The sequence below is a fragment of the Henningerozyma blattae genome, chromosome 1, assembly GCF_000315915.1.
Source record: "Henningerozyma blattae CBS 6284 chromosome 1, complete genome".
Classification (NCBI taxonomy): domain Eukaryota; kingdom Fungi; phylum Ascomycota; class Saccharomycetes; order Saccharomycetales; family Saccharomycetaceae; genus Henningerozyma; species Henningerozyma blattae.
Genome location: NC_020185.1, coordinates 2,494,857 through 2,510,103, shown reverse-complemented (window position 1 = coordinate 2,510,103; position 15,247 = coordinate 2,494,857). Strand labels below are relative to the sequence as shown.

Genomic DNA, 15,247 nt, shown 5'->3' with positions numbered 1-15,247 from the left:
ATGATCATACTCTAATTTTTTGCAACAGAATTAGGGTTTTAAAAAAATAATCTCTATCAACACCCATTATAACTTCAAACACAGTAGGATAACATTTTTATAGCAAAATATATCAAAAATGATAGTAAAGACTTAATAAGATCAACGTAAAGAATTCTAGTAAATAATCCTGAAAAGTCAGCAGAGTTACGTTTATCTTTAACTACAAGCATTTTACAATGCAGCTTAGTTATGTTCCAAAAAAAATAGCATGAACTCGAGAACTAGAAATTGTTTTTAAGGAATAAACAAAGCTACAGACTTCATCATAATATTTTGTATTCTTCGAAAGCCAGTATCTTACCTGTTCTAATAAAGAATTTACCCAACAGAGTTGTTGAAATACCATATTTTATGAGGTGAATCTCTTTTATGTAGATCATTAAATTTATTAAGTTTGTCCTTTGGTCACGTACAAATTATGTATGACGAAGAACAAAAAGACATACGTGATTCATTGGAGTGATTATGTTAAAATAAGTTAGTATAATTAGAAATTTTATTCTGAAGTATTATTGCTACTAGAAAATGCAGAATTATAAGTTTGATCCGGATTTCCCATTAATGACTCTAAAGTAAACTTTGTAAGTATAATGGCCCATTTTTTGATATTATCCTGATCCAAATTATGGAAATTGTCATCAATAGTATGCCATACTTTTGGAAATGGAACTGGGATTAAATGTAGCACATTAACGTCATTTTCTACAAATGGAATATGATCATCTTCAATTACGATTCTGTTAAAATTTTGAAATCTCAGTTCCTGTGGGTTAAAATATTTAGTGTTATTGTAAGACTTAAATTGACTATTAAACTCATTTTCAATATCATTTAATAATCTATAATTACTGTTTGTGGAACTAAAATAACTGGGGATAATTGATTTATCAGCACTTCCAAGCAAATCTAGAAGAACGAATAGGCTAACTTTTTCCATAACTCCATTATTGATCCATCTTTTTGCAAGGTGTTTTGAGCCATAAATTGAATCATTAGGACCCCATTGCTTCAAAGCTTCCTCGCCATCAAAGAATACTATTTTTAATCCGATATCTTTATTTGCTAAATTCGCATCTATATTCGAAGAAGAATTCAAGTAAAAATGGTCCATAAACTTAGAAATGTACATTAAAATAGCGCAAGGGGTCGCACTATCAATACCACCAATAAATCCTTCCGGCTCGATTTTAGAATCATAATGAGCTGCTAATACGATATATTGGCTGGCTGCACCACCCAATGTAAAGGCTAAATTTGTAAAAGTGTGGTTTTTCTCCACGAACGAATCAATTTCAACATTCCAAGGAGATGTTAAATTAGTTTTATAATATTTTTTAATATAATTTTGGATATATATAGAGCCCGAGCTTGATGGAATCCTTGTTCTATTAAACGGTAGTAACAAATTTGGGCCATTGGAAATATCTGTGCTGGATGAGTTTTTATGACATGTCATATTTTGCGGTGTTAATGAAAGAGATTCATCTAGATATAGGTTATGAAAATTAAGATAAAGAGGGTCTGTAGTTTCAGCTCCTACGGCCCTCAATACCGATAGAAAAATCAATAATGGAGCGTATACCGTCGGAAACATCATAAGCATTACTAAGAAATGATATTAGTTTTCTATAGACAGTAAGCAAGGGATTATAGAGGTCAGATTGATTTGTCTTACTAAATAATACATTAAGTAATACTGTGAAGGTTTTATATTCATTCTTGTTAAAATTATTTGGTATTTTGGTACTTAAAAAAATGAAGAATTTCGGGTTCCCCGGGTAATGTTTTTCGGAGTATCTTGGTGCACAGATTTCAACTAAACAAGTATTTTAGCAATCATCAAAGTCTAGTAGTGAATAACTTTGAACAATAATAATGTTTTATTAATTGCAAAGAGTATATACTACAAATATATGAATCTGTTTCGCTCTTGTCCATCATTACTTAGTTTATTAAGGAAGTAATATAAATATTAAAATTTTCAATTCAGATTATATCAGTTTTCGCACAAACAACTTCTAATTGCCTAAACTTCCCTAAGAATACTTATCTATCCAAACAGCAATACATCAGGATATGAACGAGGAAGATGGTGAAGAAAAGCTGGTCTCCTTTGGTAATAAATCAGGAGCTATAGGTCCTGTAATTCCCCATCCTCAAGACAGGAAAATTGTATCGGAATTTTTACCAGTTCAAGTTTTGCAACCAAAAACCACCACAGATTTAGACACAAACCCGGTCCTAAGTAATATATCAGTTCCAAAACAGATTAATATCGATATGGATATTGATTCTCCAATTGTTGAAAACAGCATTCTACCTTTTCAAGAACAGGTCAATCCTACGGTAAACTTCGAAAATTCTACAAATGATATTACAAATCCTAAACCTCAAGCTAGTTTATATAGTAATGCATCGCAGTCTCTGACAGAACATGGTAGTAGCATTCTCAACTTGCAAATACCTCTACAGACTGATATCATTATACCAAGTTCCGAATCAAACGTTTCCATCCCAGCCGCCCATACAATGACGAATTCAATACAAGTAGATTCTCCCACAAAAAGACTGACTCCATTGACCGTTGATCTATTTGAGCAGCAAGGTACTAAGAATATTAACATAAACATGAATATGAATAATGATTCCTCGATTGATTTGAATAGAAAATTCCCTAATTCTAAAGATAGTCTATCGATTAGTCCTAATGGTTATGGAAAATCTTTAAAATTTTCCCTAAATAGTGATGCAAACAAAATTAGATCTAGTATTTATGAATCTAAATCCACAGTCAAGGCAATCCCAATAAGGAAATCTAGTGGAACATTTAAACAGCATCATATGGAAAACGAGGATTCGGCCTCTACAAGAAGTACCCCTTCCTCCATGACTGCCTCTCTATCTAGAAGTTTTTTATTTGCATTTTACAATACAAATAGGCAAAAGAATAAGAAGCAGGCTGGTATATTATCAAAAGAATATTGGATGAAAGATGAGAGTGCAAAAGAATGTTTCTCATGCGCAAAGACTTTTAATACTTTCCGAAGAAAGCATCATTGCAGAATGTGTGGTCAAATTTTCTGTTCTGCTTGTACTTTATTAATGACAGGTGAAAAGTTTGGGTATAATGGTAAAATGAGAGTATGTTATAATTGTAGCAAGAATATTGAAAACTATCAGGATTCAAGTGACGATGAGGAGGATATTTCTTATGCGGCTGACAAAATTAGTCAATCAGGAAACATAGAAAATACGTCGCATAGTATACCACAAGGTACTCCAGAAATACCGCAGGATGACAGAAATGGTTTGAACTCTAACATAGGGCGTAGTCTAAATACAGGAAATCCAGAGTTAGAACAGCTCCAACAGAAGATACTGCTTCTACAGGACGATGATGTCCACAGCATTATTACTTCTGGAGATGACTCGAAATTATTTATTCAAACACCACCACCACCTCCAAGAATGACAATACCTGCAACTAAGCAAGGTGGTTCACTTGAGATTTTTTTCGATAATTCGTCTGTCTCAATGGGTAAAAATCTAAGCCAACAATCTATTCTATCAGGAATTGGAATCCGTGACAGGTATACTCTCCGAGATATCGATTTAATTCAAACTAGTCCTCAGTTTCAATTCCATGCTGATGATCAGTCAGTTAATAAATCTCCTCCATTTCAAAATCGTACTAAAAAGCGTGCAAGTATGAACTCCCTAAGAAGATCGATTTTCAATTATGTTGGAAATAATACTAGGCAATATTTTGAAAATTCTCCCCCTAATTATGCTGCTGACTCTATAATTGGAAATATTAATAGAAAGAATTTTAAGTTTGAATTTAACTATATGCCTAAGAACACCCAGAATCCTTTGTCTCATGAAAGTTCTTCTGAAACTGTACTATCTCTTCCTCAAAAGGAAAGCTCGAATAATACTGAATCACAAAATACATTTAATGAACATATTGATTCATCTGAAGATGAAGGATCAATGTCTATATATTCTTCATTGCATGATATTTCACATTCAGATAATCCAATACGGTCTATGAGAAATTCCAGCAGATCATCTCAAAGAGCCCAAGCATCTCTACAAAGAATGAGAACTAGAAGAAAGAGTAGGAGTAAGGGGGCATCAAATTCATCCCTATCTGCGTATAGGAATTTTCAAACGTTCACTCACAGTACTCCGAATCTTATATCTGTTGTTTCAGATGATGACCACTATAAATTTAGTCATACAAGTCCAACTAAAATACCAGGTAAAGTTGGAAATGGAAATATCTTTAGAAGACTATCTAGTATGTCTGGTGTAAAGTACTCCAAAGAAGCAGTGCATGAATTAAATGAGGTTGCCTTGTTACATATGAATTCTTTATTAGAACAAGTATTAGGTGACCAAGATCTATTAGATACACAAACCTGGGTTACCTTGCTTACTCAACTTTTAAAAAAAGTTCAAACTATTGAACTGACTACTAAATATTTAAATACACTAGATTTTAGACAGACATTTGTTAAGATAAAACGAATACCTGGTGGTTCTATTTCTGACTGTGAATATATTCAAGGGGTTGTCTTTTCAAAATCGCTACCTTCAAAGACAATGCCTAAATATGTGGCTAATCCACGAATTCTGTTAATCATGTTTCCATTAGAGTATCAAAAAAATGAAAATCAATTTTTAAGTTTAAGGACTGTTTTCGATCAAGAAAAAGAGTATTTAGACAAACTAGTATTAAGGTTAACTTCATTGTCTCCTGATATAATATTTGTCGGTGCAAACGTTAGTGGTTATGCTTTAGATTTATTGGATAAAGCAGGCGTTGTAGTTCAATATGGGATCAAACCTCAAGTAATGGAGCGCATTGCAAGAGTAACCGAGTCAGATATCGCAATTTCTATTGATAAATTAGCAGCAAATGTTAAAATGGGAGAATGTGAATCTTTTGAAGTGAAATCTTTTATATATGGTAATGTTTGTAAGACTTACACATTCTTAAGAGGCTGCAATGGAAGTCTTGGAAGTACAATTTTACTCAGAGGTGCAGCAAATGATGTACTCCGAAAAATCAAAGATGTTACTGAATTTATGGTTTACGCAGTATTTTCTCTAAAACTTGAAAGCTCATTTTTCAATGATAACTTCATCCATTTGTCTACTGATTTCTATCTCAGAGAGAAAATAGGCGAGCACTCTCTAATATCATCTGGATACTTTTCTGATTTTCTGGACCAATTTAATAGAAGAATTTTATCGGTCTCACCATCTGTAGAGTTTCCAATTCCATATTTACTACAAAAAGCAAGAACATTAGAATTGCAAGTACTTGATAAGAAACATGCATTTACTAAATATATGAAAGATACGTCCTTTTCTCCAGATATTTTACCACACTCAGTATCCCAATTAGGAATTGCTTCAACTTTGACACAAAGTGAAATTAAATATTTAGTAAAGTTTATGCATCAAAAAGAATTAGAATTCCTAGAGCTAGAGTTTGAAAGGAGAAGTCACCAATGGGAAGTATCATATTCGCTCTCCAATAATATGCTAGGTACGGGGTCACATCAAAGTATTACGGTTCTGTATTCAATGGTTTCAAAGAAAACTGCTACACCTTGCACAGGTCCTCAAATAGTGACAATCGATTATTTTTGGGACAGTGATATATCAATTGGCCAATTCATTGAGAATGTTGTTGGCACCGCAACGTATCCATGCCGCCAAGGATGTGATTGTTTGTTAATAGATCACTACAGAAGCTATGTTCATGGATCCGGTAAAGTTGATGTTCTAATTGAAAAGTTTCAAACCAGAATTCCGAGATTAGCTGATATTATACTTACTTGGAGTTATTGTAAAAAATGTGGAACATCAACGCCAATACTGCAAATGAGTGAAAAAACTTGGAATTTTTCTTTTGGGAAATATCTAGAAATCATTTTCTGGAGTAACAAGAATAGTATGAGCGATATTGGAAATTGTAACCACAATTTTACCAAAGATCATGTTAAATATTTTGCATACAACGACCTTGTTGTTCGTCTGGAATATTCAGATCTTGAAGTATATGAATTAATTACTCCCCCAAGGGTAATAACTTGGAAATCTGATAGCGATATTAAGATGAAGGTAGAGCTCTATTATCAAATTTTGGAAAAGATTAACAGCTTCTATGAAAGCGTTACGGAAAGAATAAACCGTATTAAACTCGATAGCATTCCAATTGAAAAACTGAGCGATGCAGAAAAATGCTTAGGATCATTAAGCGACAGAGTTAACGAAGAGAAGAAGTCTTTATTTGAATCTTTAGATACTATATACCGCAAATATTCTGGAGACCAGCATCTCCAGTTGAATAAAGCTTTAAAAGCAGTTTATGATAAGGCCATAACCTGGGATTCTGAATTTACCAAGTTTGCACAACACTTCCTTCCATCTGAAAATGATGTCTCAAAAATTACATCAAATCAGCTTAAAAAAATATTAAATAAGCCACCGAAAGAAGAAATTTCTAGATCAATTTCAAGGGATAATAGCCCAAATACAATTCATAAAAATATTCTAAATGAAACAATACATGGAGATAATTTCTTAGATATTCCAGGCAGGAACGAAGATGAAATTCCACCAGAAAGCTATCCGGATAATTCAACATGGCATGACTGCACACCTAATCCTGAGTCTACGATTGAAATTAACGACCTAGTTGAAAGCCCAGAAACAAGTTCTGATAAAATAAAGTTGAATGAAGGTTCCAAATCACTCCCTCAATCCTTTGGATCCTCTGAAATACCTATATCAGCACAAACTAAATCTAAGAGTGAAGGAAATTGCAACTCAAATCAGCCGTCTTTGATGAAGGAGAACATCAAAGAAACAAAAGTGGAACAGTTGGCTCAGTTTTTTAACCAATTGCACTTGGATGCTATTTCTAAAGAATTTGAACTTCAAAGGGAATTAGAACGGCTTCAATTAAATCGAAATAAATATAAAATTAATAGGTTGCACTCATCTACGCCGATTGCTGAGATATACAAGGATGTACAAGATGCAGTAGAAGAGCCTTTACACTCAAATGATGTGAATACACCAGAAAATAACTCTCTACGAAGTTTAAAAAGAAAGTCAGTAACTCCATCTGTCACACAGAGTGCTTTGGGCCAAAACTTGGAGAACGAATTAGAGAATTCCATTCATCTTTGGAATGAATCATTACTTCATAATGGTTCACCTCGAATCAGTAATTCATCAGAATCAGCTCGACCAAACTTATATACAAAATTGGGAGAAAAGTTAGTCGAGTCACAAAATCCGCACGATGGCTTGGAACAAACGAAGAATGATACAAATGTCCAACCTGAAAAGTCATTATTGATGAAAACATTAAAAACGTTTTGGGCAGATCGTTCTGCATCTTTATGGAAACCACTAGAATATCCACTTCTTCCAACTGAGCATATTTTCGCAGATAATGATGTTATAATAAGAGAAGATGAGCCCAGCTCTTTCATTTCATTTTGTTTAAGCACTGCAGATCACAAAAGTAAGATGGCATACCTACATAATTGGGACCCTCAATTGAAGAATAATAATATTGATGAAATATATATTGGCGAAGTAAAAGAAGATTCGGAGTCATCAATCAATACAGAGTATAAGCAAGGAGAACTTTCAGAGGGCAAGTCTTTGATCCTTGATAACCCCCATTCATTAAAATCGAATAGTGTTCATGATCATATAAGCACGTTTTCAAAAATGACTGGTGAAATGAAAAAGCAATCATCGAAAGATACAACAGCAGATGAAAAGGGTAATTTAGAAACAGTCATGACTAAAAAAACTGCAGTTCATTTAAGATATCAATTTGAAGAAGGTGAGACAGTTATGTCATGTAAAATTTTTTTTGCAGAACAGTTTGAAGCGTTTAGAAGAAGATGTGGTTGCCATGAAAATTTCATTCAAAGTTTATCACGATGTATTAAATGGGATTCTAATGGGGGTAAAAGTGGTAGTGGTTTTTTGAAAACTTTAGATGACCGGTTTATAATAAAAGAACTTTCCCATATGGAATTGGATGCGTTTATTAAATTTGCTCCAAGCTATTTTGAGTATATGGCGCAGGCAATGTTCCATGATTTACCTACTGCATTAGCTAAGGTATTTGGATTTTATCAGATTCAGGTTAAAAGTACTACTACCGGATCGAAGAGTTATAAAATGGATGTTATTATTATGGAGAATCTGTTTTACAAAAGAAAAACATCAAGAATTTTTGATTTAAAAGGTTCGATGAGAAATCGGCATGTTGAACAAACAGGTAAAGAAAATGAAGTTTTATTAGATGAAAACATGATTGAGTATATTTATGAATCGCCAATACATGTACGCGAGTATGATAAAAAATTGTTACGTGCTTCTTTGTGGAATGATACTTTATTTTTGGCAAAAATGAACGTAATGGATTATTCTTTAGTTATTGGTATTGATAATGATGGTTGTACCCTAACTGTTGGTATAATTGATTTTATTAGGACATTTACTTGGGATAAAAAGCTTGAAAGTTGGGTAAAAGAAAAAGGACTTGTAGGTGGTGGTAGTACAAAATTACCTACAGTAGTTACACCAAAACAATATAAAAATAGATTTAGAGAAGCCATGGAAAGATATATTTTAATGGTTCCTGATCCTTGGTATAGGCAAGAATAACCTCTGTATGACAAATTTTGTTCTCACTACTACGTACATATTTTCAGTTTAAATACTTTAATGGCTTGCGATCTCTCCAAAGCCATGCAATTGAAGGGAGAAACGATTATTCTCTATGAGTAAAAAGTTATATAATAGGACAGCTTCTAAAAGAGTTACCTTTTCCTTCTCTATTATGAATATTACAAATAAAAATTAATCATTTTTGATGTAATATTAAGAAATATTTTTCCTTCATTAACTTATTTAGTCTTCCCTAGATGGGTGGGCACTCCTTTACACCTAGTATTTCAGAAATTTGGCCTCACATAAGAATTGAAATTTTGATCTGTCTTGAAAATTATATAATAAAACAAGGAAATAGTAGCAATAAGTAAAATCTGTCAAGTTGTAGTAGAGAAATATATACACAAATATGCTGAAATATAGCATTAACGTGGAGCAACTAAACTAAATCTAACAAAATATTAAGATGTAAGCAATTCTTATTGTAATAGCCATTATCTTGCCACTAAATTTCTATTACATTTAGATATACTTGATATTCTTTTAAACTATGCACAAATTATATAAATAAATAGCCAAGTAGGGTTTATATTTTTTGTCATTATAATTTACATATTACTTTATATTAGGCGATGTTCAAAGCTTCCAAACGTACTATGCTATACCTGTTAGCCTAGGTATTTAATAATGGTACATAAAAGGGCATTGTTAGTTTAAAATGTAGTAATACTTAAATGGTCGTCTCGTAAAAACCAAGACTGTCCTTGTGACTTATCAGGCGCAGCATATTTAGTGCCAAATGATTACCATTAATCATTTGAGAAATTTTATTGGTAAGTCGATCTGTTTGTACTTAGATGGCAGTTTAATCTATTTGAGAACATGAGAACTCAAAAAATATGTACCTACTATGCCTGAGAACTTGCAAGAATAAAAACTGTTCACTAAAAAATCTAAATGTTTCTTTTTCAGTAGAGAGATTCACTTCTTTGGACGCACAGAGAATAAATCTGATATCCATATGGATGAGGCCATGATTTAGGATAATTAAAGAATAACCGATACCAAAGGTACTCAAGGAAGTGATAGCATTCTTAGGTCTTACCAATTACTAGTGAAGATTTATTAAAAGCTTTAGTGCGTCCAATCCACAGATACATTAAAGAAGCTTAAGTTTGAGCAAAGGAACGACAAGATGCTTTTGAAAAACTGAATAGTAAGCTGTGTGTAGTGGCTGGTGTTGTTACCTTTTAATCGAACTAAGAAAGTTCGTGTGACAACTGATGCCAGCAAGGAGGTTGTTGGGGTCACACTAGAGCTGCTAGGTAAGGATGGTAAAGTACTAGGTGTGGCTGCATACTTTAGTTACTCATTGAATGGGTATCAGTTGAATTGGTCTGTTCGTTGTATGTCGTGGTTTATGCTTTATATAAATGAGGTATACCTCAAAGGAAGATATTTTGATTTGCATACTGATCACAAATCGTTAGAAAGCATAATGCAGAATGAGGACAATAGTGACCATATCGATAGATGGATTAGTCGGTTGGCTTATTTTTATTTTAAACCAAAATACATCCCAGGTGAAACTAATAGGGCGGATGCACTATTAAAATCGGCAAGGAATAAGTTACAGATTTTTGAACCCAAGTTTAAACTGGCTTCACCAGATGAAGTAAAGGAAGCAGATAGACAAGATTCATTTATGAATAAAATTATTAGGATATTGCTGAAGAAGGAAAAGTGTCCAGCTGAACTACGTAAATATAAAAGATATCGCATGGTCGCTATCCACCTGTATTATGGGGTATATGAGGGAGTGCGTTACGGATTATGTATACCTAGAGGTTTGATAAGGTCGAGGGTTTTAAAGCATTGTCATGGAAGTAATGGTTCGGGGCATCCAGGTGGTACAAGAACCTATGTATTGGTGCAGAAATACTATTACTGGCCTAAGATGTTGAATTCTGTTCAACAATATGTGAAGAGATGTGAACCCTGCCAATTCTCCAAGAATTCGCATCAAAGACCGTTTGGGGTGTATCATCCGTTGAAAATTCCATCTAGAAGGTTTAAAGATGTCAATATTAATTTTGTATCAGGGATGAATCAAAATGGTAAATATCAACAGGTTATGGTCATCATTGACCGTCTAACAAAATGGGTAATATTTGTATCCCTCACTAAGAAGGTTACTCCTGCTGCAGTTGCCGATGTACTTATCGAGAATGTTGTGTACCAGTATGGGATGACAAGATTTATGCATTACATGGATGGGAACCTAGGTTTACTGGTCTATTTAATCCCGTTTTTGACAAGCCTAAATATTTACGAGATGATTCCCTAGATAGAATTAAAAAGCTGGTAGCTAGGATGGAAAATTTTTAGAAAATGGAAACAGCGAAGTATTAATACTAAGAGATCTGATCGCACATGTGTAAGGTCAACAATCACGACGTTACAACATGACTCATCGTGAACCACCCGTGTTCAAAGGTGACAAAATTCTAGTTAAGCAAGAAGCTCACAAGTCATCGAGAACTGAAACAATATTTCAGTATAAGTAGGCAGGTCCATTTAAAGTTGTTCACATGATTAATGACAATATGTGGAAATGGCACGCGTAGGTCATTAATGCATGCTAGGAAGTAGAATGTTTTCCATGTGAGGTGGTGAAGCGTTTTCATAGGTTTGCTACTGATTATAATTTAGTCCCAGTTGGTACTCTAGAAAGTGTTAGTAAGAACACAGAACAGTTGGTAAAAATTATTGACGGGCAAAATGAAGGTATGTTAACTATGCTGATTGATGGCGTGCGGGAGTTTGACGCTATAGAAATTCCTCAGGCAGAATTAGCTAAGATTATCCCCAGGGATAGGTTAAATAGGATGCTCAGGAAATAGGAAGATGTGAAAGAATTTTAGAGAGCGGAGTAGAATATCAAGGGAAGTTCACTTTTGAAGAGGTGGTAGATGTGGTAGATCCAGGCGAGGCGTGTGACTGATATTTTTGCCAGGTAATGTAATCTTGAGGACCTAGAGAACAAAACATATACTTGTGAGTAGGTACATCTGTCACTTAAGAAATGTGGTTAGGAGAATACATTTCCAAAGAGATACAATGTAGTACATCTTTCAGTCATATGGTATCCATCCTGACGATTGGAAGGCACAAACTTTATTTAAAAGAAGCCCTTCAAATATTAAATGCTTAATAATAATTTTGTTCAACGAAACAACCTCGAATTTATATAAAACCCTGTTGTCATATTATTCCACACGCTTGATGAAGGGGTAAAGGAATAAAAATATCTTATCACGTGATTTGGGTCCGATCTGTTATAAAATATTTTGCTATCTTATTGATAATGCAAATAACTTTATATATTGTCTGATACTTAACTGAATAGTTCTATATTTTAAATTAATGATACTTAATAATCTAAATAACAGTATTGAAGAGTAACTGTTTGATAATAAAATAACTTACAAAAATAAACAATAAATTAAAAATTATTTCTTTCGGTATTTAGTTTGTATATCCTGTTGTTCTGTACTTTTCTTGTTGGTGATAACTTTCTTTTCTTCTCTCTATTTTTTCATTCTTTTCATTTAACTTAATTCATATCTTCTTGCTCATCGAAAAATATATGGAATATGTCACATATTTGCAATAATTTCCATTATTAATATGTGGCGCAGTGATTTTTGAAGTCACCTGATGACTTTCTATTCAGGTGAGATGAGATCTACAAGAATATATAAACACGAAGATGAAAAGTTTTCACTATGACCAAGATATATAGAGAAAAGAAAGAAACGAAAAGTATCAACAAGAATGGTCTGGAAATCTGGAAACTAATATTATTATATATTACTTATCTAGATACATTACATACCAATAAAATTATATAGTCCTTTAAGTTAAAGGCTTCATTGTTGTTATCACTCAGGAATTAGTACAAGTAACTATCGAAGATAGAAGGCGTAACAATTACTGGCAGAGAATAAGCAAAAATATTATTACAGAATGTAAAAATTTCCGCTAGCAGCAAAGGCTAGCTACAGTCACGTAGTGTGAACTACGTTAGTCACGTGTATAAATAGGATCACGTGATAACGGAATGAACATGTAGATTAACAAGTAAGTGAATCATGAACATAAATTCTATTTAAGGATCTAAAGCTAAAAGAATAAACTAGAGGGTTAAGGTAGAACAAAGAAGTAAGAACCAGAAAACAAAAAGGACGAAATACAAAAGATGGAAGTGTATAGTCAACAAATCGGAACGTAATAATAATAATATTTAACTTACATAGGCTCAGTTATATAGTTGTATAGCTTAATAAACAGTTGGTATTAAACTAGCAGCAAAAAAGATATACTACTGAGAATAGCAGAGCATAAAATTGTTACATACAGCTACGCGACACGAGTTGCAAAAATAAAGCGTCACAGACAGGATTCGAACCTGCGCAGGTAAAACCCAATGCCTAATTGCAACTTTAATAGATAGCAGGGCATCGCCTTAACCACTCGGCCACTGGGACGTTTTTAATTGGTTTTGTTGTAGACGAGATTGACTTTATCCTCATCTACAAGTTGCTAACTAGAAATTATACATAACACTGAGCAACTGCTAGTTGCATACCTGTGAATATCTGTTCGATGCATAATCTCTACTAGTTAGCCAGCATTACTCAACCTGTGCACTCCTACCCTTATAAGTAAGTTTACAAACAGTCCAATTAAAGTAAAATGGGAAAGCTGGCGTTGACCTTTGAAAAGTATTTAAAGGCCAGCTTTTCAGACTTAAGACATAAATTTATAATTCTTTTATATAGTTATTTAGTTTAAGTAGAACAACAATTATATTCGTAAGTTCGAAGGATTAACTGGTGTTAAGTTAATAAGATTGTTAAGTTAAGTTTTGGTAGTTACTATTTAAGTGTATTGTACTCCTAAGTTGGTTTACAACATTTTTGTTGTAAAACCGTCTAAGCTCCGTCGCCTTTCACGTAATACTTACAAGAAATCCGTACAAGAGAAGCCTCAAGAGAGGACAGATCAGCTGACCACAGCTGAGAAACAACTATTCAGCAGGTGTGGAACATCAGCTGTAACCACTGATTCTGCACCCAGAACTGTCCAGCTCTAAAGAAGTATATAAGGAGCATGTATAGAGCAATATATTATTATATACTATATAGAGAAGGACCAAGGGGAGATACAATAATCTGGTGTAATACAACCTGTAACTACTGATCTCGGTACCATCCGAACTCTGAAACACCACCCTTGCCCTTTCACTCTCCTATTACAACACAAAACCTGTTGTAAACCAACTTAGGAGTACAATACACTTAAATAGTAACTACCAAAACTTAACTTAACAATCTTATTAACTTAACACCAGTTAATCCTTCGAACTTACGAATATAATTGTTGTTCTACTTAAACTAAATAACTATATAAAAGAATTATAAATTTATGTCTTAAGTCTGAAAAGCTGGCCTTTAAATACTTTTCAAAGGTCAACGCCAGCTTTCCCATTTTACTTTAATTGGACTGTTTGTAAACTTACTTATAAGGGTAGGAGTGCACAGGTTGAGTAATGCTGGCTAACTAGTAGAGATTATGCATCGAACAGATATTCACAGGTATGCAACTAGCAGTGGCTCAGTGTTATGTATAATTTCTAGTTAGCAACTTGTAGATGAGTATAAAGTCAATCTCGTCTAAAACAAAAATCAAAAGACAATCCCCGATAGTTTAATGGTTAGAATGGGCGCTTGTCGCGTGCCAGATCGGGGTTCAATTCCCCGTCGAGGAGTTTTATTTTTGGAAATATTTGCATTATCACGTGACTCTAAGTTAATGTTCTTTTTGGCATTTTTATATACTTGAACTCAGTGAACTGATCTCATTTTTGAATGTACTATCTATCATTTGTTTGATTGAAGATGTACCTTCTAAATACACGTTATGTTGTAAACTATGACCCTTCTCATAAAAAAATATGTAGATTAGAGATAGTAGTTTTATAATATAATCCTATATATACAAGTAATAGTATCAATAGTTAAAATATTATTGAAGTTAATAATTATTAGCTTTATATTTGCAATTTCTAGTTTACAATAATAGTCATAGGATATTTTATACTTTTAATGCATTTTCCTATTCTATGAAATTTCCTTAACTGATGCTCAATTTGGAGTTCTAACTTCAAAGTATTCTAATTAATACTTATGATTATTACATAAAGAAAAGCAATAATAATTCAATAGCACACTCTAACAAATTTTTTTAACAATTAGCATAATAAAGAATTCATAATAACTTTTACATTTCATTGCATGAGCTGAGCTTGAGCTACCGTCTCTTAAAATTCCACTTCGGGCAAGTAGAAAAATTCAAAAAAAATAAGCATCTCTTCGCAGAAAAAATATATACAAAAGTTTGAAGATCTATTTTGAAATTT

At 33.2% G+C, this 15,247-nt stretch overlaps 3 protein-coding genes and 2 non-coding genes across 5 annotated transcripts; 3 read left to right on the top strand and 2 right to left on the bottom strand.

Moving 5' to 3' along the window:
* Positions 1-538: 538 nt before the first annotated feature.
* TBLA0A10160 (uncharacterized protein) lies at positions 539-1,645 on the bottom strand (the record flags this gene model as incomplete). The annotated part of the gene is made up of 1 exon (XM_004178266.1): positions 539-1,645. The coding sequence occupies one exon, from the start codon at positions 1,643-1,645 to the stop codon at positions 539-541; it is 1,107 nt and encodes a 368-aa protein (XP_004178314.1).
* Positions 1,646-2,118: 473 nt separating this feature from the next.
* On the top strand, positions 2,119-8,757 carry FAB1 (1-phosphatidylinositol-3-phosphate 5-kinase; the record flags this gene model as incomplete). The annotated part of the gene is made up of 1 exon (XM_004178265.1): positions 2,119-8,757. One exon carries the CDS (start codon positions 2,119-2,121, stop codon positions 8,755-8,757), a length of 6,639 nt encoding a protein of 2,212 aa, XP_004178313.1.
* A 1,414-nt stretch (positions 8,758-10,171) lies between these two features.
* On the top strand, positions 10,172-11,110 carry TBLA0A10140 (integrase zinc binding domain-containing protein; the record flags this gene model as incomplete). Its single annotated transcript, XM_004178264.1, has 1 exon — positions 10,172-11,110. One exon carries the CDS (start codon positions 10,172-10,174, stop codon positions 11,108-11,110), a length of 939 nt encoding a protein of 312 aa, XP_004178312.1.
* A 2,103-nt stretch (positions 11,111-13,213) lies between these two features.
* On the bottom strand, positions 13,214-13,313 carry TBLA0Atrna28S. Its single transcript is given in 2 exon segments — positions 13,214-13,259; positions 13,276-13,313. It is a non-coding gene; the product is annotated as a tRNA-Ser (tRNA).
* Positions 13,314-14,524: 1,211 nt separating this feature from the next.
* TBLA0Atrna18D lies at positions 14,525-14,596 on the top strand. Its single transcript has one exon. It is a non-coding gene; the product is annotated as a tRNA-Asp (tRNA).
* The last annotated feature ends 651 nt before the right edge of the window (positions 14,597-15,247 follow it).